Below are 23,939 nucleotides of genomic sequence, written 5' to 3' on the forward strand. Positions count from 1 at the left end.
TTACATACTACACTCGCGCTGATGACCTTCAAGATTTAACCAACTCCGTGCTTGGTAAAATTGTTGAGTGGGGTGAAAGTGTTAAACTGACCTTTGGCCCCGAAAAGACACAAGTTATTGCATTCACACCCTTCGCCAAAAAATGCTCAATAAGAATCGGCCAATACTGCCTTCCGTTTATACACGGGTTCAAACTTCTGGAAGTCATCATTGACGAGAAATTACTCTTTAATAAACATGTTCAGCGCACTATCAATAAAGCCTTGCGCATATTCAACAGACTTTGTCTTATCTGTAGACCAACATGGGGGGCACATCCCGAGAACATCCGGACCATCTACATCAGTGTTATTGAGCCAATTATGACATATACTGCTGACATATGGGGGTAAGCGGCTCTAAAAAAAGGGATAATAACGCGGTTGTTAAGTATGCAACGAGGTTTTGCCATCAGGATCACACGGGCGTTCAAGACCGTATTCACCACAGCCGTTCTAGCACTCGCAGAACTCACCCCTCTCGACCTCAAAGTCCAGGAGGTGCAGGCACTGGAACTCATAAAACTTATCGGCGTCTCTTATCTTTTATCTTTTGATACAGCTCTAGAATGCTGTACACCACCATACAAATTGTTGCACCCCGCTACAAGAGTATTCATTTCTGTCCTTTCCCCCTCTAGAGATCGTAATTACACTCCATCCTATCCCCATACTTTGAATATCTCCACTGATGGAAGCAAGCTGGAGGACTCCTCCGTGGGAGTGGCATTCGTTGCTTTCCTGGAAGGCCGCCAGACCGCTTCCAAAAAATACAAACTTCACTCCTTCTGCTCGGTCTTTCAAGCCGAGCTCCTCGCCATTTTGAAAGCCTTCTCGTGGGCCAGTTCAACACACCCGACATACACAATTATTCAGACGGACTCACTATCGGCCATCGCTGCACAACAGAATAGAAGCACAACACCCACCCCATCGTCACACAAATTCACACTCTGATACACGCACGCGCGTCAGCTAGATTACACTTTACCTAGGTCAAAAGCCACACAGTCGTCGTCGGTAACGAGACAGCCGACTTGATGCCAAAGAGCGTTGCCGCAATGCACTCTACACTGGCTTATGTCTTCTTCTGCGTAAACTCATCAAGACAGCTTTCCATCTCACACAACTACTAAGCAGGCAGGGGTACTGCAAGCTGTACCTGCACCGTTTTAAAATAATCGATAACGAGACTTGCCCATGTGACGGCTCCACAGTACAAACTTTTCATCATTTACTTAGATACTGCTCCCGATTGGAATCCAAAAGACGTAACCACGTGACCTTAAGTGAAAAGCTTAATATGCCTCCGATCAACTTACCGGACCTTCTCAAGAAAAAATGTACTGCAGAATCTTTTGATGAGTTGGCCCGGCACATTGTCCTAAACCTCAGGGCCTTTAACGGTCTGTAGCGCTTGGGCAGCTACTTGAAGCTAAATAATGTACCAACTAATATATAATTGAGTAAAACTTCTAAATTGTAGTGTTAATATGTAAATTTTAGCTGTATTTACCCATAAGAGAAAATTGTGTAAGAAAAATTGTAAATAATTATAAAATGCTGTCGTGCCTCGCAGCTGGGAGAAGAAAGATCGGTATCAAATAGCGGCAACCCTCTCCCTTAGACATTAATGAAAGTTTTGGGTATTCCACTTTTTTACCTTATGTCCTTTTGTTTGTTCCCATAATATGAAAACAAATCTTTGTGAAATACGGTTTAGAGATGCTAAAGAAGCGGTGATTGCGTTCAAAAATACCTAAGAAAAGACCTAGAAAGATGAATCGGCCCAATGTTTCTCAACATTATTTAACAGGATGCATCAATTGCATAGATTGTGAAGGAAATTATTATGAAAAACATTTAATCGTTAATAAACTTATACTTAGAAGGTATAGTATTCTAAAAACCTTTTGACATCTCTTGTATCGAAGTAAAAATAATACTGAAAACCATCCATTCACCATCATTTTTACTCTAGGTAATAAAAAACATCTTGACGACATAAAGTTAAATTTGTTTTATTATTCGTGAGTCGCCTGTAAAACAGAACAATCCATCTTTAGTCCGTGACACTGTGCACTTCAACGCTGTGATTTAATTTAAATACGATTAATTCATCGTTAGTTTATTTGCGTGACTGGCCTGTAATATCGGATAAGAAATAAACACTTCAGATTATGACACGCGGTTTATCGATAATTGATGAAGTAGATGCACTTATCCGTAAAAACTATTGAAAGCCATATATGTCATTATAATCACAACTGCACCTATTGATTTCGTCGGAAAATAGTATATACCTCAGTATGTAAGCAAGAGGTAAGGATGAAGAAGCTAGTTAGCCTACCTATCCTAACCTACCGCGTACTACCTCATCAAGTACTAGTCTTCAAAAACATCTCATGTGCGTCTTGTCATTCACTTTATACCATCTCACTGCTCATATATATCAGATGGTTTCTAGCACTTTCGCAAACTCCAAAAGCAAATGTATTGTAAAAGTAAGTAAAAAGTATATGTATTTTTGTAATTAACTCATATTACTTTATGATATCAAAATATGTAAAGAATAAATTCGATCAAGTTTATATTTGGATCAGGGCAAGGACAGCAGCAGGGTTCATAAAAATATCAAGATCTAAAACCGGACTGGCCTCATACTTCCACATTAACAAACATTTATTTAAAGTTCCTCGACATCGGTTCTTTCTTCTGAACAATTTAATCACAATTGGGGTCAACTTTGTTTATATTTGTGAAGGTACAATGAATTTCATATGTTAGTATATAAACAATACTCTTCATTTAACATCTTCCTACCTTTTAATACAACACTAGTTTTTAATTTGATTTAACCAGGATTCTAACATCCTACCCATATATAGTTCTCAGAGATATTCAATAATAACCTAAGCGGATATATAGAGAACCAAGTTTTAGAACCTGTAACGCCGAAATAGGGATAACTTTCTTAGATGACCAAATATTTGAAATATAAAATTTACTGCTTTGTTGTTATTATACATGCGTTTTTGGCATATATGAACAAACGCCTTTCCTTTAGCTTATTAAATTTGACAAATTACTTATATACAAAATACTAAAACAAAGTAAGTTTCTATTGTGTAGACGGTAGAAACTGACGCAATGATACTCCATTCTACAAGATTCATTAAGAGATTTCTTAGAAATTAAGAAACTTGATTTTTAAAATCTCAAAGTATCAATAATAACATAGGTATCTATATATAGTAAAAAAGTTTTTTATCTATTTGATGACCCATCACGCTATCTTTGTAACCAGAAGCTTTAGATACCTGAAATTTTGGTAAGATATTTCTTTTGTCAATTAAAAGTCAGTTACGAGTCAGTAAAAGTATTTTACGACATTCTTTCCGGGTTGAAAGGGCTTTCGTTAAAAAAATATACATTTTCAAATAGTTGTCAATTATATCCCCATTCTTGTAGAACTTACAAGTATATAACTTGTCTAGAATATTTTTGGCATCTTAAAATTACCAAGAATGGATTTTATTAATTTATACAAAAAGCACTGCGGGCCACGAAAAGCGGGCGTAGTTCAGCTAGGTATTTATAAACAACATATAAAAAAATATCACATTTTTACTGTATTAATTTTATGATATAACATTTTATACTAGTCAAAACTTTCCTGTGGTTTCTAGACACATTTCTCATTATCACCTTTTGAATAGAGTTTACTGTAATGTTCGGTACGATGCATGCAACGTGCTGCAAAGTAATCTAAACTCACTCCTTCGATAACCGAGATAATCGTTCAAGCCTTACCATCGTTCGTCGAGTACTTTGACAGTTCATGCTTCCTACTTCGTCGATGTAAGTAGCGTAAAATGGATCGCTTGATACGATCTGTGTAATTTCTCGTGCTCTTTACGATTGGGCTAATTTGTTTTATGGTAATTTAATACTTATTAAAACTTTAGCCGCTCGTATAAACACTAAGTATATCTGTAAAATATCCTAGTAGTAATTGTTACGCACTCTAATTAAAATAATTGATAGTCTCAACATTTTTATTATAAAGATTGTGATTATAGTAGTTCTATTGATATACAACAATATTTATTTAACTTTACTTACATATCTCATCGTCGTTTCAGTCCATAGACTACCCCGAGGCATCGGCTGAAAGGCCCCCAAAGACATTTTTTGGAAATGTACCAAAACGGGCACGCTTTTCAGGCGGGTTTCGCGATCGAAGTGTTGTATTATGGAGTATTACGCAGAGAACACTACTGAACTTATCTGCTTACATTTAAGTAGACACATAATTACAAATAGTTCAGACAATTATTAAGTCTTTATTTTCCTTCACATCCATTTTGTCTTATACGTTTTACATATTGCAAAATGATTGCGTTCGGAAGAAAATCATTTTATATGAAAACCGCAAAAAGCACTTTATTCCAATGAAAAATTACATCGTCGTTATATCTTATATCTTAATGTGAAGAAAAAAATTGTTCGATAATTCATCATTTAAGTCGTAAGACGCCCACACCTTGACAAAGATTTCCAATAGGACCGGATGGAAGCGGCCTGCATCCAACGTCTTCCAGACGACATCATTAACTTTCACAAAATCTGTTATGAGTGAATGATTCGAAGTTGTTACGTTGGACATGAAACGTGTGTAAGTATCCTTGATTCCTATAGGAAAATAAAATAATTAAAACGATCACTTCAGCAGATAGCCGTACATTACGTATTTCCCCATTTCATTTTTCCGCGAAATTACTTCTCAACCAAACGAGGAAAGGTTGATCTTATTATAACCTATCTTATATTTGAATTTCAAAATTGAAGTACGTGACAATTAAACTTAAAAAAATGATATTCAGTGTAGCAACACTTTTACCTATTTTTTAACATTTTTAAAATCAATTACATTATATATAAACCGGCTATAAAATTAAGATGAATACACATGTGAGATTTTATTTCGAGGATCATCTATATTTACCATAGCCTAAATAAATCACATTAACTATATAATATAAAGTGTGTGGTATGTATTAAAATGTACGTAAATTTTCAAAATACAGGAATAAACGAGTTCAACGAACTGCCATATCAGGTCAGATTTTTTTTTAATTAAAAATTGTATTAATTGACAATATCTGCTATACTTTTACTTTTTAAAATTAAAGAGCTAGCGTATGTGGAAATATGTTTTCTTTGGAGTGGAGTTATTTTTTTACAAAAAAAGTAAACTGTATAATTATCAAATTTTGTAGTCATAAATGCGTACAAATAGGAACTAAAGTTTAATATAAAAAAATTTTCACGTTTTTCATTTCCAGGCCTAAAATAAATATTACGTTCTTGTTGCGATATGCACAATAAAACAAACAATATAATTTAATGAACTGCTGATCAAAGATAGCGCCGATAATTTTTACGTAAATTTCTGTTTTAACAAACTCTGTTCTTAATCATCTTCAACTTTTGCTTTAATTTTTGCGACAAAGTGCATTTTGTAAAGTTCTTAATTGTTTTCCGAGAAGTAACGCAACGTGGTTTTTAAAAAATATGTTTTGCAAACTACTTACTGCTCTCTCCAATTTTGTAATGATATTCTAAAATATTACTTTTTAACCATCAACATGTTTAAAAAATCTATTTTAATTTTTGCTACATTCAAGTAACTAATAAAATTGTTTCATTATCCGCCACAACCGTGAAAAATATTCATGAAACAATGTGCGCTTGCTGCATTTTGCTTGTAATTGTATAACAATATGAAGATAGTAAATACCTTTTAATGATTGTATAAAAGGCTTGGCTTTTAATATATCCTTGATCTGTATTCAATTAGAGATTCATAAAGGTCATTATTTTATAGCTGATACCTTTTTTTCGGATTTTTTAAAATATTTTTTAAGATTTCGATTCAATGTTTTCACACACTTATAAGATATATTATATATTATAAAATCGAAATATTAATGATAAGTACAAAACAATATATCTAAATGTAATCTAATGTTCCGAGTACGATAATTAACAATAAAAATTTCGATAAATATAAATAAAAGTAACGGAAGCCGGTCCTGTAAAAATTGTAAATATTATTGATCGAAAAAATTGTAAGTTTTAATCTTTGTCTCTCGTGACAATCAGTAAGTGACAGATAGAATCAATATACAAATGTAATGTTTCTAATTTTTAAAATTATTTTTGAACCGAAGGTCGCAATGTTTATTAACATACTTTGTTAGTATTTATTAGTATCATTGTAAAACTAGAGTAGCTATAAAATTATTGAAACTTAATTTAGGAGAATCCTCTATTATCGATAACATGGTTGCAATCATCATTCCCAATTAAAATACTTAACGGAACAATTACTGATATAAGTATTGTACGCATATTTTAGTAAATATTTTTCGCAGTAGTACTTTTAAATTAATAGATGAACACTGCAAAATATAATATTTATTCTAAATACAATTTTTAGCTTCGAACAGACTTTATCACAAAAGGTCCTAACACCTTTATAGATTTAAAACCGCCACACATAATATTAACGCTGGCAAGAAATATCTGTAATATCCGTAATATTTGAGTTATAGAAATTTCATTAAGCACTACTGCATAAAACGTGAAAGACAGCATTATACTAAACCACAAATGCTTGCACTGCACATGTCGTTATATAATGAATGCTATTACATAATGCTGGAAATAATTCTGTAAGGTGAGAACTCACTTTGTTGTTCTAAAAGACGAGAGTCGGAACAATTATTACAAAATGCTTTTCTAACTATTCCATGGTGAGCATTATTATGGAAAAACAATTATTTATTACTCCTTTATTATGGAAGTTAATAATGAACTGATCATTAACGTCCAATTCTGTCATGATTTAATAAAGAAAAGAATCAAATTTCTTTTCAAAATCGCAATGTTTGGCCATATTACTCAAAAGGGAAACTAAATTATTACCTATGACATGGCCATTAATATTCGAAGAGAGATTTATATTTATAAAATTAACTTTCGAATTAGGAAGTCGGTGAGAGTGATAATGAAATCTTTTTGATAAAAATTAATTAACTTAATACTTTATTATAAAATATATAAAGGTTAATTCCTTGAACTGTAAAAATGTCTACAATCTGTCATTTTATGGACACAATATACAAGTTTATTAACATTTCGAATTTGTATAACAGAAATAATTACTTCAAAAATCATTAATAATAATCGAAAGAGCTATAAAGATAAGGGTTTTCTTCCGTATTACTGCCGGATACAGGAGTTGCCCAAAAACGTCGCGAACAGGAAAGGATTGTAACAGATGAACGCAGTGATGCTGCAGGGTGAACATAATATTACGATCCGAAACAATTGGCATTGACATACGACAATCTATTTGATGAGTAAATAGTGTAATTAAGATTGAGTAGAAAGCGTAGAGGGGCTGAGCCGAGCGTGGTGTAGCGCGCACGACGAGCGCAGTGGTACAGCGGAGTGCACGCGTGCGGTCTGTTGCTCGCTCCGCGCGTCGCTTTGTGTATCTCGCAGCACGGTACGATCGCGCTTGAGCACGTCCAGCGCCCGCGCCCGCGCCCGCGCTCGCTCAGCGCCACGCTCGCTCCGCATATAAAGCGGAGCCTCCGCGCCCGCACGCACGCAGTCACGACCTAACCGCGTCCTCTCGTACACCATCCGACTTTCACGCGCCTCACACAAACGTACACGTTATCAGTCGACCGAGAGCCGGAGTTATGGCAGACAGCGAATGGGGATACACTGGCGAGAACGGTGAGTTTACCTCTTTCCTCAATACCACCAACGCGCGACACGGATGGCTGCGGACCGGTTTGTTTACGGCTTAGCACGTGACTGCAGCCGTGTAAATAGAAGGTTTTAAATAAATTCTACCGCACCACATTTTACAACTATCATACAAATGTAATTGGTCGTTGATGACGGAGTGACGTTATATAAATATTAACATAAATAATGACAACAAATGTGACTCACGGCAACACCATTGTTTCAATAATAGTTAAAATGTTACGATTCGCGGATTTGATTTAATTCGGAAATTATGTTTAGATATGAACCATATATAAACATCTAATAATATATGTATACGCATATATATAAATAAAATGTATTAATTGGTTTGATATAATTATAAGGTTTATCCAAATCATAAAATTATATTTCTAATTACCGTACAAACAGTTTCACGGTAACTTAAAACGAACGTGACGTCGTTTTGTGCCGTCAAAGCAGGTCTTTTGTTTTCGTTTTAAAATAATATTTTTTCCTATTACGTAATAAGGTGGTTAAATGATTTTTTTGTGTTGTTTATTTATATTTATTATAACGAATTCAAATTCGCTTCGGTGTGATTACTATTTCTTGGTTCAAGTTACAACAAAAAATATACATATCGCAGTCGTCAGTGTTGGCCCACTTATCCGTTTCTGCAACGAAGCCGGTTTAAAGATGGACACGGCACGCTCACTACACCAACCGCTAACAACTTTTTATCAATAAATCAGTAGTAAAAGTTTAACCTATTCACAAATTGAAACGTACCCATAAACTTTCCGAATACCTTTTTTTACCTTTTTCTGAACATTTTAATTTTTTTTTACTTATTTAATTAATTTAAATTCTAGACTACTACATATCTGTAGATGAAGATGATGAAATTTAAAGATAAAGTTTAAAATCTTTTCATAAAACATCTTTAACGACATGAAACATAATTTGTAGATGCATTCCAAAAATTTGTTTTATAATGGTTAGATGTTATCAAAAGTCCATTTACATTGCATTTCACTATTATTTTACATAATTAAGTATAGTTCTATTTCATAGATTTATAAATCTGTGAAATAAAAAAAAATGTATGAAAAAAATCAATCGCATACCAAGCCAACATTAACAAAACTAAAAATTAGCTTTATAGTTTACAATCTAAATATCAATCAATTAAAGATTTTTAGTTATAATCTAACTTACGAGTAACACATATAACTTGTCAATACGCTTCAAATTCAAATTAAGGCGAACCTCAATAATTTTTTTTACTCAATAATTTTATTAACTAAACAATTTCTTGTAAAATTTAAATTTTACTATGTAATAAAATTGAAAATTGAGAAGCTTCAAGTATAGTTATAGAAGCGTTGTATTGTTACCCAAATTCGAATAATTATCTGTGACCATTTGTGTTAACAAATCTATACCTCGTTAAAGAACGCATTCATGGGGTAATTTTTGGTGTTAAAATTCAGAAATAATCATTGAAGTTGTCATTTGTATCAATTATAAATGCTTGTCAAATTAAAGAGCGTAACGGACAAAAGTTTAAAATTTACGCCAATTATCTTAACGTTTGGTAACTGTCATTATACACGTCTAGTATTCAAACCGACCACTTTCTTAACGTTGCACCATCTATTATGATTAGATAGACATATGTAGCTTTATTAAACTCTTTATTTATTGTTAGCTATATCACGATTATCACGTCAATAATTAACAAAGAAGTTAATGATAGTTACAGATTGACAAATAATTCTAATTAAAAAAAAATTACTGTATCGTAGAACGCACTGAAATATTTTGCGTTTTTTCTATCTTGGTTTTAAAGATATTTTCGTTGTTTTCGTATATAATGATACTCTGAATAATTTAAAAGGACCGATACGCATGTCACTAGAAGGTTTAACTTAACTATAAATGTTTGTATTCACGGAAATCTGATTTATCTAATTTTAAATAAATATTACACGAATGACCTCTATTAGTTTATATTACGCAAACAAGGCATATTTTGGCTGTAGCTGTCCAAATGAACAAACAATGGCCATGGATAATTTTTAATTCGACGGAAGTTTCAATAATATGTACGTAATGTTGTTACAAGACTATTTTAGTAACTATGAGTGCTATAATCAGGAGTAACTCTATGACAATTATTTCTATTATTAAATTCTTCAGATAAGAATAAGCAGAACGGTTACTGAATAAAACTCTTATGTTGAACGATTTATATGTTTGTATAACCAAGCTACTCAAGCGTAGGTGTCCAGTGAACTGGTCTAAGCTTTCGCAGAATATAGTATGTTTGAACATCTATTTAACTTCTTTCAGTTAGTGAGGAAAACTGAAAAAGACGAACGACACACGTGTTATTAGCTTGGTCAATAGGTGAATTAACCTTTATTAACCCATAGTCTTTGTATTAAGCTAGTTTAACCTGCAAATGCTATATGAACGACCCATTATATAAGGGCATAGTACAATACACTGTATGTATATGGATGTAAATAAGTGCGATCGGACATTTGTTTACGACTGTCTCATCGCATGAATATAACATTTAATAAGCAGTCGCTTTGCACTAGTTCTGTATTACAGCCTCTTTTATTTTATTAGTCTATTACTCTAAGAGGCTTTGCTGAATAGGACAATAATCTAAAACACGAAAACGGGTAAATACATTCTTATCATTTTTTTTAAATATGTACAATAATAATACACATGCTAATTAGAAATTCATAATGAAAAAGTAAATAATTTATAGATATTTTTTAGTTTTTTGAGCAACTATAGTCAAAATTATTAATAATCTATTACATTTATGATTTTTTTAATATATAATACGGGCTATCAATTCTAAACATATTAGGCATATTGTAATTTTATTAACAATGATGAAAAACATTTAAAGTAAAGAACAAAAAACGTTTGAAAAACCACTGTTAACTTGTTCAACAATGACCTTGTGTCGCTCTATCGAGGAAATAGAGGTTAATCACAAGTAAATAGACATTTAATATTTTAAAACGGAAATTCTATTAGGTTTATCATAATAGGAAACAAAGTGTCAACAGTTAAAGCCAAATGTGAAGGGGCACCGGAATTTGAATTTTAAATAAAAATAGCGGCGAGTATCATTGTTTGGTCGTCTTCGTTAGTAAATTCGTTTTGACAACTTTTTTTTCATTAGAAAATTTAAACAAGTTATGGGAATTTAGATGAAGAAAATAACTCTGAAACCAATATAACAGTGACGCAGTCAACAAACCACAACCTTTGTTCTCTTAAATTGCATGCAAACGTTAACAATCTTTTTTCTTGGTACAACCTTGGCATTGCTTAATATATGAGAACTGGACATGTACAGTTTTGCTACGGTCATTCAGATTTTGAAACCTCGTGTAATTAAATTGGATGTAGAAATTAATAATCAGAGATAAAATGGTTTTGAAACCCAATAACAATTTTGTGTTCTTTTTCTTATTGATTTCAAATGGCTGACGAAATTAAAAATCTAAAAGTCTATCCCATGTTGTCATAATACAACAGTGAAAGACTAAAACAAACATTAAATGTTTCACATGGAGTAAAGATGTTCTTAGTTTTAATTACGGGTGTCAGTGTACTATTGTTTATCTATGATACACATGTTTTTCTATCATTAATTTTCGAATTTTAAAATCGGTAGTTGCAGTAACTTGAATATTATCTATTGTAACCATAGCTATGATATCATATAAAATAATTATTGATCATTTATGTTAAGTTATTATAACCGAAAGTTATTACTTAACAAATAAAGTCATCATGTTCATCTCGGTACTAATGCCTAGAAAAACTAGTCCGGAAAACTTGTAACACCGCTTCTGAATAACGCATTATTTAAATTGCTTGATTATCTCATAAAACCGCTACAAAAAGATAGGCAAGATTCATTTACCACAGAAAAACAATTACAATCTCGTTGTAAAAAGAATTAAACAGTGTCCTATAACGCGATAAATATAATAATACCGAGATAAACAGGGCCGAGGCCACATTCTATTTATTCGTTCTAACGACCAAAACTACGATTAAGTACAATGTTAATTAAAATTAGAATAAGCAATTAACTTCACACATTGACAAAATCTAGTGTAAAAAGATTTAGAGCAACTTTTCGACGACGAGTAAATTCGTATGATTATAATTAAATAAAATTCATTTTTAAATACATCTGATGCTAGGATCCAGGCGTGTAGGATGACGGACACTAGAAGGTCTGGTGGTAAATATTTACGATTTTTTAAATCTCATATTTATGTTCTTTTGGTACATTTCACTTCTTTTGCAAAAGAGGCCATCTAATTGGGAATAGTGTATACTATTATATTATAAAACGTATTCCATCACCGCATTGTTTTACGGAGACTGCCATTATTTACCTTCTTGTGAAAATCCTGCTTGTCACGTCAATAATTGTTTTAAAAAAGTACGAAAAATATGTTAGGTGCATATTTTCGATATTTCCCCTTGAAAAAGACCTATCTTGTATTTGTAACATTTTTTACTGGGGTCATTGGCATAGGAAAAGACACATTTTTAATTATAATCAATCATTTATAATTATTATTTAAGTGTGAAAATTTATGATCCTTGTTTATTAAGTTATTATAAATGGTTGACGCCTTTCCACTATAAATAATACATCTTTAAAACTATAATGTCTGTAGAATGTTGAGAAATGTATTTTGTTATAATATAAATTTTATGATTCTGTTTTTACTGCGTTCTTTTGTTTCTTATTGCATTCCGTAAATATACACAACTATTTAAATATATCGAATTAATATATGTATGCATAAATATTAATATTTCGTCAATTTTATTCATTATAATAAAATCAAACAATGATTTATATTAAGTTTAAAATAGATGAGTACTATATTATATACAAGATAAGCAAAGTGACAGAAGGAGGTTTTAATATTTTTCCCTTTTTCATTTTTCAGGATTCTTTCCTATGAATACTTTTGTAAAATGTCCTAGTGTATTTATTTTATGCAGTACCAATGGTTCTAGATAACGCAATAGTATCAGTAGTAATAATTCAATTATAATGAGGCGCGTCGATGAGTCTTTATTTATGCATATCAGTAAATGACGGAACGAAGCGTTTACTTGATAGTAAGTGATATAGGCTATATAAGTTCGCCATAAAGTTTCACATTTGTACTTGCAACTTCGAGATTGTACGGTTTTAAAACGAAATAATTTCGATAGCTACGTAACACTAAAGCCTTAGGGTACACTAAGTGCTGTTTTAAAGCAGCCATGATCGACGTAAATACTTTTAAGTGGTATATTTATAGCTCATTGTATCAGCTATTACGATCCGATAACCCTATGTAAAGTGACAATTATGAAATATGTTTTATTAATTTTTTTCTATTAAATTGCGACTGGGATAGTATACAATAATTAATCCGAGTTTTAACCATATTATCATTAATTTATTTATTATTTCTGAAACCGTTGATTTGTGGATAGGCTTTACCGAACAAAAAATAGCCGGAAAATTAGCTATACATTCACTCATTTAAAGCTTTTGCACCTAAAACCAATCACCCTGTATAATATTCAGACGCATTTTTTTACAAAGCAAACGTAATTTAAGCGTAAGCTTAAACTTAAATAGAAAACGTATTCAAAACTTATTATTTACTTTTAAATCCGTTTTTCTATTTAATGTTTAAATCTAGGAAAAGCAAAAAATAATGTTTGAACGTTGCAATAATAACTTCTTCTTTACCAATGTATGTATGTGTAATAACAGTAATAATAACTTCAATTATCTACTTCTGACAACAAAAACTAATTAGTTTTTTCCTTCCATTTCGACTTCTGTTTAAAAATAGAACTGCACGTTTCTTACGTATAAATTGACTATCAATGACTTCAATGAAATAAAAATCTATTAACTCAACCTTTTACTTTGTAACTTTCATTCCAAGTTCTTTTAAATTGTTTAAAATATATTTCACAAAATTCTCTGACATTTTGGACAAGATAATTCTTATCCCAACTCTTTATACAGTGATATATAATACGTTGATGTTCGAGACAATAATCTCGACATATTTGGTTAATGTCAAGTAAAAATACACAAGTATCATTGAAGATTAAGCTCCATGTAAAGTTAATGTTTCTTATAATTGAAAAGGTCATCGTAAGATATGGCACCAATACTTCGTTTAATTTTTTTAATATAATCATGAATTTTATTCAAAGTAATAGTATTATGAATTGAAATTAAAATTAACAAATATTTATATATTTGGCTACTAGAAACAAATACAAATAAGAAATAGTAAGGTTTTTCTACTATTTTGACAACTTAAGTCTTAAGTCCAAAGTGAAGTAATTCTCTAATATTTAATGGAATCAGGCGTTACCTCGCGGAAGTCCATCCTTAGTAAGAAAAGGACCCATGTGTGCGGAAGTGGCTAAATATTGGTCCTTTTCTTACTTAGTAATTCTCTTAAACAATTAATTAAGATTTTATTTAATAAAAACTCTGATTAAAACTTTTTTTATTTCTTATTCATAAATAATAATTTAAATGTATCTATGTAATGCTTGACATTTCTTTTTCAAACTTTTACATTCTGTGATCAACCAGCCGTTTATGAAAAAAAAATTACAAAATTTAAAAAGATTTTTGTCTACATTATGTACTACATTTTTCTGACTAATGTTCCTTTTAAAAATAAATACTGAGAAATTATTTTCAAATCTGTTTATAATAAACGCATGCATATTATTTATATTAACATTAATAATTTATCATTAAAAATAACTAGGTACCATTAATTGCGTATTTGTTTGACATGGCCAGAATTTTGTATAGCTGCATACAACTAACACACTGCATTGAAAAACGGGTCGCCTGTCTTTCAATTGAATTCAATGCGATCATTGTATTGGTAAGAGCGTGTTTGCCTGCGCTCTATCGCTAAAGCTGGAGCTACTGCGTCTTTAATGTTGTTCTACTGTATTCGCCGGAAAATCTAACACCAGAAAATGCACTACTTATCTTGTTGGTTAGTCATAACGAGTTAAGCTCTCTAATTTTTGGGTGCTCAAAATTTTTAATAATGCTCAAAAATTTAATAGATAGTATGGAGTATTTTAATAGCTAATCATATACTATAAATATTTATATAAGGGTCATAATTACTAACAGAGCCTGCGTCCTAGTGTGTTTTAGTTTAAAGGATGCCATAATTAGTGAATTACTGGAAATACATCATTACGTAGACGAACGAGAATAACCAGCATAGCCTGTGCGCAGCATTTAAGTCACATTGGGCAGGCTACATAGTGGTAGAAAGATGGCGATAGGAGCCTTAAGGTTCTGGAGTAAAAAACACGGACTGACGTGCCCCTCCCCCACCCCATAAGGTGGACCAACGACCTGGTTAAAGTTATTCGAAGAGGCTGGTTGCAGGCCGCTTCTAACCGGTAGTATAGAAAATTTATAGGGGAGGACTATGCCTAACAGTGAACGTCCCATTGTTGAAATGATAATGACCGCATTCCATGACTAAGGGTACGAACATTAACGCCGTGTTATACATATTTCCTTTTTCAAAAGCTTAGGTAGTATTGTAAAAGATAGATCGTTCTATCAAGTCAATCCCCGCTCTAATCGATTCTTCATTTTTTACGATGAAAATTATTACAAACCAAAATGGAAAACAAATGTCTTCTATGAATCTCGCAAATTTAATAATATCTATGATAATAAATATTTCTATGAAATGCCAATTTAATTTCAATTCACGTAAAACTATCATCGTTCCTTTGTAAATGACTGTTATTTTTGACCTAAATATAATATAATATTATGACAGGAAACATCCGGTTCTCATTGGGCATTCAATTGAGGAGATGACTTATTATTCATTTATTATCATAGGCGAACCGTCGCTATCAATTGATATGAGATCGAAACGTCATCTATTTTTACTTTTGTATTTATAAACATTGATGTGGGAACTTAATAATAAACAAACAAGTTTGTGCCGTCGATATTGCCTTTATATCAATGAAAATAAATATTGTTAAAGATGTTCGATTTGTTTTAGTAAGTCTAAACGAAGTTAATTTTGAGTTTTCCTCATAGTATCCACTGTGTCGAACTATGATCCCACTGTATTATAAGTATTCCACGGTATCAAATTCGAAGTAAACACGTCATCAAGAATTATATATAGTATCTGTTGATGTTAATTCCGCTAGCCCGGAGGGTTTTGTATCTTTATCGGAATTGAGTCCGCGTAACTGATGGGTCCGTAAACTTAACAAAATGAAACTAATCCGATTTCGCCAGTTGATCGAAGTTACTCGCACGAATGTAGATTATACGCGTGAAAGTGTAACTGTTTGATGTGAGATGAAAGCGATCAGTTCTTGGCGATCAAAGGTGGGATATTAGTCTTACCTCGGATCGCCCTCTCTGTGCGCGGAGGCTACGGCAGTACCAGCTGATCCTGGTAGCGAAGCGAAGCGAAGACTTAAATATTATTGCATAGAAAATCTGAAACTTTTTATTTAATTTTTAATTGATGTATGATTAAAAATATTAAAAACAATAAATATTAAAGCCTGCCTGTTTACTCTAGTGATATTAATTGAAAGTTTTAAGATTAAGACACCTCTACGCTAAACCACGTTATGAACAGTAAATATCAGACTTGGGCAGTTATATGTTATTTTTTATTTAATTACTATTAATTACTCAAAAAAATAATTATCATTTCTCTTTAATTTATGAGTTTTTAGTTAAATTATAATTTAACATTAAAATGTATTGGACACACGTTTGCGGCCTTCCCGCTCCAAGTAATTTACAATCATTTCAAGCGACAAGGTTGTCTGACCCTGACCGACGCAATGTCGCCGAAAACCAATGAAAAGAATGATCAAAGGAATCTGTGGGCATTTTTTTCGAAAAAACTTCAACAATATTGACGCCATACCAAGATCATTGAAACATTGTGTCCACTAGTTTACCTAACTTCTTTATCTATTCTTTTAGACATATTTCCAAGAGTAAACTCAGTTGATTAGAGAATGTCAATAAAACCAGTTGAGTAGAAATTTAAATTAGGTTAACCATTTGTATTTTATTTAAAGCAAAAAATAATAAATGCATGGACTAGCGCGATAACATTATGTTATAATGCAAAAGATAGTTTTCCTACTTTTGCTTATATTACTAACATTTGCCTTGGTTAAGGAAAATTTATTAGGTGATTCAATAACGCCAATGCGTAATAATTCTAGAAATGTATTTTGTTTGTGAACTACAACTTTGCAAAATTCTTTACAAAATTAGTTTTGTTAAAAGAAAACTATATTAGTTGAAGAATGACGACACAGTCAAAATAAATTTTCTATGTACGAATATTTAGGATTATTTTAGCACAAGTTGTTATTATTACACGATGTCGCATTTATCTCCTTGAATTTAATAAAAAAATCGAATATATAAAACTGTTTCGCGTTTGTCGATGACTTTAGATATGTGATAAACTAACCGACAATCCTAAAATAAATGAATAATGTGTCACCAAAAAATATTTCGTGAAGCTCTACACTTCAAAAAGATAAGACAGGTCTGTGATTCGCTGGTGCCCAAACAACCTGTCAGCTGCGTAGCTCGTTTATGTAATCAAATTTACGCAAGTCTAAATAAAACTAATATTTGCAAAAGATTATTAAGATTCACTAGTAGTAAATAATTTTCTTGTAAAAAATAACGATTATGTAATCATATTAAAGTAACAAGAATATATATATTTTATTTAAAATTTTTGAAGAAATATGCAATGTATCAGCTTCTACTTTGAGGTACTTAGGCCAATAAAAGTCATATTTTTTTAACAAAATTTGAAAACATTATTATTATACAAAAAAATCCCCCTTTATCCATACAAATCACGGAAACCAATATAAAATTTAACAAGGCTTGTGTAGGCATATGGTTACATTGTGTTTAAATTTTTGCAGGGCCAGCGACGTGGATAGAAAAGTTCCCCGAAGCGCGAGGGGCTCGACAGAGCCCTGTGGACATAGACACATCACGTGCCAGCAGTGGAGGCAGTGCACCGCCACTAACCTGGCGTTACTCCGTCAACCACACCCGCTCTGTCGTCAACCCCGGCTACTGCTGGCGTGTGGATGAGAACGGCTTTGATTCTGGTAATGCTAATACATATATATTAAAATTAAATTAATCAGGTAATAAGCGTATATTTTATATATATATATAACCTGATTAATTTAATTTTATATATTTATATATATATATATATATATATATATATATATATATATATATATATATAATGTTCAATTAATTAATTTGCTATTGACATTATACTCGTAACTGTCATTATATTTCGTACAGCTATTATATAAAAACATAACACGAAGTGCAAGCTGCCAAATATGTAAATATTATCAAACTAAACACAACAAAAGTATTACTATTGTAATTACCGTAATAAGTGTATAATTAAATAAGTTTTCTTGTTATTTTTGGCACATGAAGAGAAGCAGATGATATTAAAATGAAATATACTTCATATTATCAAGTACCTTCATAAGGATTAATAACAAGAGCATATAAGTATCGCTATCACATAATAAAATTGTCTTAAAAAATTCATATCTTTAAGTGACACAGTTCTCAACCTGTCACGTCTTTTTGCTCAGTGTTTATTAAAAATTCTCTGTTCACGAAATGGGGCTGAACTTTATCATTATCTAATCAACAATTTTCTTGTTTAAGTACTTCATTGTACGATTCATGATGATTAAAATCACTTTAAATTTGCACGATCTGTAGTATCTACCGCGCAATTAATTTACTGTAAGGAAGGGGAGACGTCAAATTTCCGCAGCCGTGCAAGTGGAAACCGTACCGCCTGTCATACAAACAAGCAATTTCCCATTCAACAGACACGTTCTTCTTTATGCGAATTGTAAACCGGTGCTTAAAATATAAAACCAAAATACTAATTGTCACACTGTATACAACGTTAATATTAGTTTATAATTCACATAAAACTGTACTATAACATTACGAAAATAAATACATTCCTTTTTCCCTTTAAATAACTACAATGGCTAGTCATGTTTTTTTTTTGTGGCGCAAATATGGATATTACACATTAATTAATACAACCTTTTAGGTTAAGTAAATGGAGTATAACCAAAATAAAATTATACCTACATAAAAATACTCAAAAAACCATAATGTACTTCCGGAAATGGTATTTCCATCAATTTATAAGAACAGATGAAAAAGTATTTTTAACCCTGTTGTACCTTAAATCTTATAAAATAATCATATTGTCCAAATAGTCTAGTGTATATTATTAGCACTGTAACTGTTCACTGGTTATACATATGGATTAAGTTAAATGACGCTAAATGAAAGTAAATGTACTATATGATAAATCTGTAAAGACAGATAAGGAATTGTACGTATTACACTGTTCCGTATATTAAGTGCTCCTGACTTCCGACATTTGACTTTGTCTTTCAGATAATAGTTTCTACACATTCGCATAGGCACATTTATTCGTCCGATGGAATCTGTCCTTATATGTCCTAATAGAAAGTTAAACGTTGCAGAGTTACGTGGTGGCCCTCTGGGGTCCGATGTTTATAAACTACAGCAATGGCATTGCCACTGGGGAGCTGTGAACGGTGAAGGCTCCGAGCATACAGTAGATGGCCGCGCATTCTCCGGAGAACTGCATCTCGTGCATTGGAACACATCAAAATATCACAGTTTTTCTGAAGCAGCGGGTCAAACTGATGGTCTAGCTGTTCTTGGAGTGTTATTGATGGTAAGATATTCTTAAATTAAAAAAAAAATGCAATTCTTTGCAAGTCGTCTTTTGTTATTTAATATAAAATTTCGGTGTTTTGCGCAAACGTAACATTACCATTTCGAGATCGACTTGTAGTATTAATTGTTATTTCATAAAATGATACACAAATGGTTTATCACAAACATGCACACCTTTTTTAGATACGATTTAAAACACTGTGCAATAGAAATTAAAATAACGGCAGTCGACAAACTCAAACCAAAGAAAACGTAAAAACTAATAGTCACGCTCAACTAATAAAATTCAACGGTTAATCGAATTCGTATATCATCTATATTTTATAAATATTTGGTTAAATCTGCGTAAAATCTAATATCAAATTATAATACTAATTTGAAACATCTGATCTACATGCTAAAACAAGAGAATTGACAAAATTATAATAGATTGAGTTTTTTAACAGTAACAAAATCAATTATTAACTTTAATGTTTAAAGTTAATTTATATGTTCGAAACAATTACATTATTAAGAGTTTTAACAACATTTAGACTTCGCTATTATAATATTGCTGACACTCTTCATGAGTATAAAGGCGCGGGCTTAGACGTTAAAAAATAGATAAAAACGTACGTAGGAATCTGTGTTACAAATTGAAGCGGTCGCCTCGCTGATGCCAGTGCAACAGATGTGAGTTCGATTGGCACACGAGGCAATTGGTAAGATCCGTCACTTAAATTTATACTGCTTTGGTTTTAATCAAATTTGCGTTCATATAAAAGTAGCTATCGGATCGAAAGCAAAATAAACAATAAGAATTATTGAAACATTAAAACTGCCATAATAATTGCAGTATAGCACGGTAATAACTATATGTTACTAGCGGTATATACGGGTACATAAATTATAAATATCGAAAGATATTACGCTACGAGAAGCCTTGCAACTCAATCCTTTCAATCATATTACCAACCACTGCAAATGCTGCTTACTTATACATATTTTTATGTATATGTAAGCAGTATTTGTATTACATGACATTGCAGTTAATTAAATAATACTAACATATAAAACGTTTAACAGTATTTATAACATGTCATTAAGCAACGCAAAATTCTATTGAAAAGCTATATTTTTTATTTTGTTTATGTTTATGTATCGAGTAGTAAGCACATACTATGTATATTTTGAACAACTTGTTTTAAATGTAAAAAAATGTTTTCAAAAAAACTTCAATTTACAATTTAAATAAGGCGAAATAATGGGTTTGTAGTTTTAAATATGTTACAGTTAATAAATGATAGATAACTTTCAGGTTGGCACGAAACACGAAGAATTGGAAAAGGTGGTGCGTCTTTTGCCATTTATTCAACATAAAGGCGATAAAGTGACGATGTCAGAACCTTTGGACCCATCGAGACTTTTGCCTCAGCGCAGGGCCTATTGGACTTATCCAGGCTCACTCACTACGCCGCCATGCACCGAGTCCGTTACATGGATTCTCTTCAAGGAACCAATTCAAGTTTCAGCCGAACAGGTATTTTAAAGCAAATCGTTACAATAAAATATAATAATAATATATATGCATTCTACGTTTTAAAAATTAAAATTAATAATAAATTAATTAACAATTAAAAACTTGTTTAAGAAAATGGTGTGAATAGTAAAGGAACCCACAGACTATTAAATTATCATTTAATTTTACACTTTTAAATTTAATATTTTTTACTTTTTTAATCGAAATTCTTCCTTGAGAAAATAATGTTACCTGAAAAAAGAAATTCAAACGAAAAGTTGTTCCTTTTTTAAGCAATCTTATAATTACAGTTGGCGTTGATGCGAAAATTACGGTGTGGTGAGGCATCGTGTGGCGTGGAAGCCATGGAGCTGCTTCACAACTACCGGCCTACGCTTCCCCTCGGTAACCGCGAACTACGGGACTACGGTGGCAACTAACACTCTACCTCGCACCGTCACTTGTTTTCGTACAATAGATACAAAGTTCTACACAGATTTGTACTTTATTTACGAATAGGTAGCTTACTGCAATCATCATAATTAAAAAAGCAGTAAATGATCAAACTCATTATTGTTAATTTGTAATAATTAATTTAGCATGTTATTATTGCATTTAGAATAGTATTATTAAACTCTAAAATATCATAATAGCGTACTATCACGTGGTTAACGCCACTTCGTCAACTGAATTTATCAGAGTTATTTAAACTGTACTTTCTAAAGTCTGCTGCTTGATAGCAGTAAACCAAGAGGTTGAGTCATTTTTAACATTAGTTTCGGTTAAAGGGTTAATATTTAACCTGCATTTAAAAATGTCGAATGTTGAAATTTAAAAACATAGTAACTATTATTAAAATATACTATGTAAGTTTAAAAATAGGTCGTAACAAAAGTCTAATGTAATCAAGTGCCTTATGGGTGTAATTATGTACTCACATAATATTTACCGATAGTTATTTTATAATTCAAACTCGTGCGAATCTCTTTTAGGAATAAGTACGAAAGTTACAATTATTTATAACATCTGTTAAGTTTAAGCAGTTATCACTTTATACCAAATCTATAGACGGTAAGAAATTTTTGTACTGGTAACATTGTGTACAAAAGTTAGTTACCCATTAAACATGTAAGAGCAGAATTGTTCAGGATAATCGAATAAAATATATGTATAGATAAATAGAAATTTACCCTTTTTCCAATGATTTTAATAAATGAAACTGATATTTATACACATGCTTAAAGATTGTTTTAACTGTTGTTACAAAAAAATTACTTAAGTTCACAAATTAAAAATAATCTAATAATATGGTAGGTAGTAGTTTTATTTGTTATTATTCTTTCAGGCATATCCCTCATGTTGACCGTGAAATTAATTCGAAAGCTGTCTTTGGTATACGCCATATAATATTGGGCAGCACTACACACGCAACCCATAAAATATAGATGTTGCAATATGTAACATCTAAGTGTAAAAAGATTGTAATTGAATGCCAATAACCCTTATGTGTGCTAGTACAGAGCTTCCTCCTTTCTTGTTTTTCTCACGCACACACACTTTTATTTCATTTTTGTGTTTTTGTGTCCACCGGCTAGTATCACAAAATAGGATACAACTAAAATGACTTTATCTAATTCATTGAACAATACCTTTAACGGACCAGTACTTATAACGGAACAGTACCTATAACGGATCAGTACCTATAACGGATCAGTACCTATAACGGAACAGTATCTATAACGGAACAGTACCTATAACGGAACAGTACCTATAACGGAACAGTACCTATAACGGAACAGTACCTATAACGGAACAGTACCTATAACGCATCAGTACCTATAACGAAACAGTACCTATAACGGAAAATTTAATATTCTTTTTATTCAATTTTGACAATAATCTTGGCCTAGTATATAAATTATACTTACAATATCCGACAATAAATATTGCACATCGACCTTTGGTAAGCGACAATCGGCTAATTTCGGCTTCGTAGAGCGCTATCTCTGTCGCACGACTGAAAAAACGTCACATAGATAGTGTGGGACAGAGCTATTCAGATTTTGCCGGGTACTGTAAAAGTTTTTTTTATTCTTTGTGTACTAATGCCAAAACAAATTAACGATATTCATTATCACCATATATGCCGAATATAGATGTAAAAAAGCCGATTTAAAACGTTTAAAACCAAAAGTGGCGGTTTAAAACCCCAAATAAATCTTTTTAAACGGTTTAAAACTCGCCTACTAAAATATAAGAACAGTGTTTTTACACATCATTATCGACAATACTTGGTCTTGTTTTTGTTACCTATGCAGTTTATACCTATGTAGGTAAGTATATTACATATAAAGTACTATAATTATAAAGAAACAATATTACATACAATAGATTAAAATCATCTGGATCTTTCCGAAACAAACTTAGTAATCCTAGACTTAACAAACATAATTATTTTATAGCTTGGGCACTTGTTTACAACTTTATAACCTATTTGTAGTAGTATCTTATTAAATGTGACGTTATCAGGGCGAAGGGACCTTATTGTCGCTAATACAATGTGTATTGAAAAGTACACAATTCAATGGAGAAGAGATAGTGGCGCCTCATAAATTTTCATGACTTTCTTGACTGTATGATCATCATGTTGTCGAGT

At 31.7% G+C, this 23,939-nt stretch overlaps 1 protein-coding gene across 1 annotated transcript; it reads left to right on the forward strand.

Moving 5' to 3' along the window:
- Nucleotides 1-7,638: 7,638 nt before the first annotated feature.
- On the forward strand, nucleotides 7,639-22,584 carry LOC137926536 (carbonic anhydrase 1-like). The gene is made up of 5 exons (XM_068770163.1): nucleotides 7,639-7,853; nucleotides 17,934-18,125; nucleotides 19,566-19,783; nucleotides 21,083-21,304; nucleotides 21,595-22,584. The coding sequence occupies exons 1-5, from the start codon at nucleotides 7,817-7,819 to the stop codon at nucleotides 21,721-21,723; spliced, it is 798 nt and encodes a 265-aa protein (XP_068626264.1). The 5' UTR covers nucleotides 7,639-7,816; the 3' UTR covers nucleotides 21,724-22,584.
- Nucleotides 22,585-23,939: the final 1,355 nt, after the last annotated feature.

The sequence above is a fragment of the Battus philenor genome, unplaced genomic scaffold, assembly GCF_028537555.1.
Source record: "Battus philenor isolate CCGP_79_NKW_IND1 unplaced genomic scaffold, ilBatPhil1.0.hap1 SCAF_3, whole genome shotgun sequence".
Lineage (NCBI taxonomy): Eukaryota > Metazoa > Arthropoda > Insecta > Lepidoptera > Papilionidae > Battus > Battus philenor.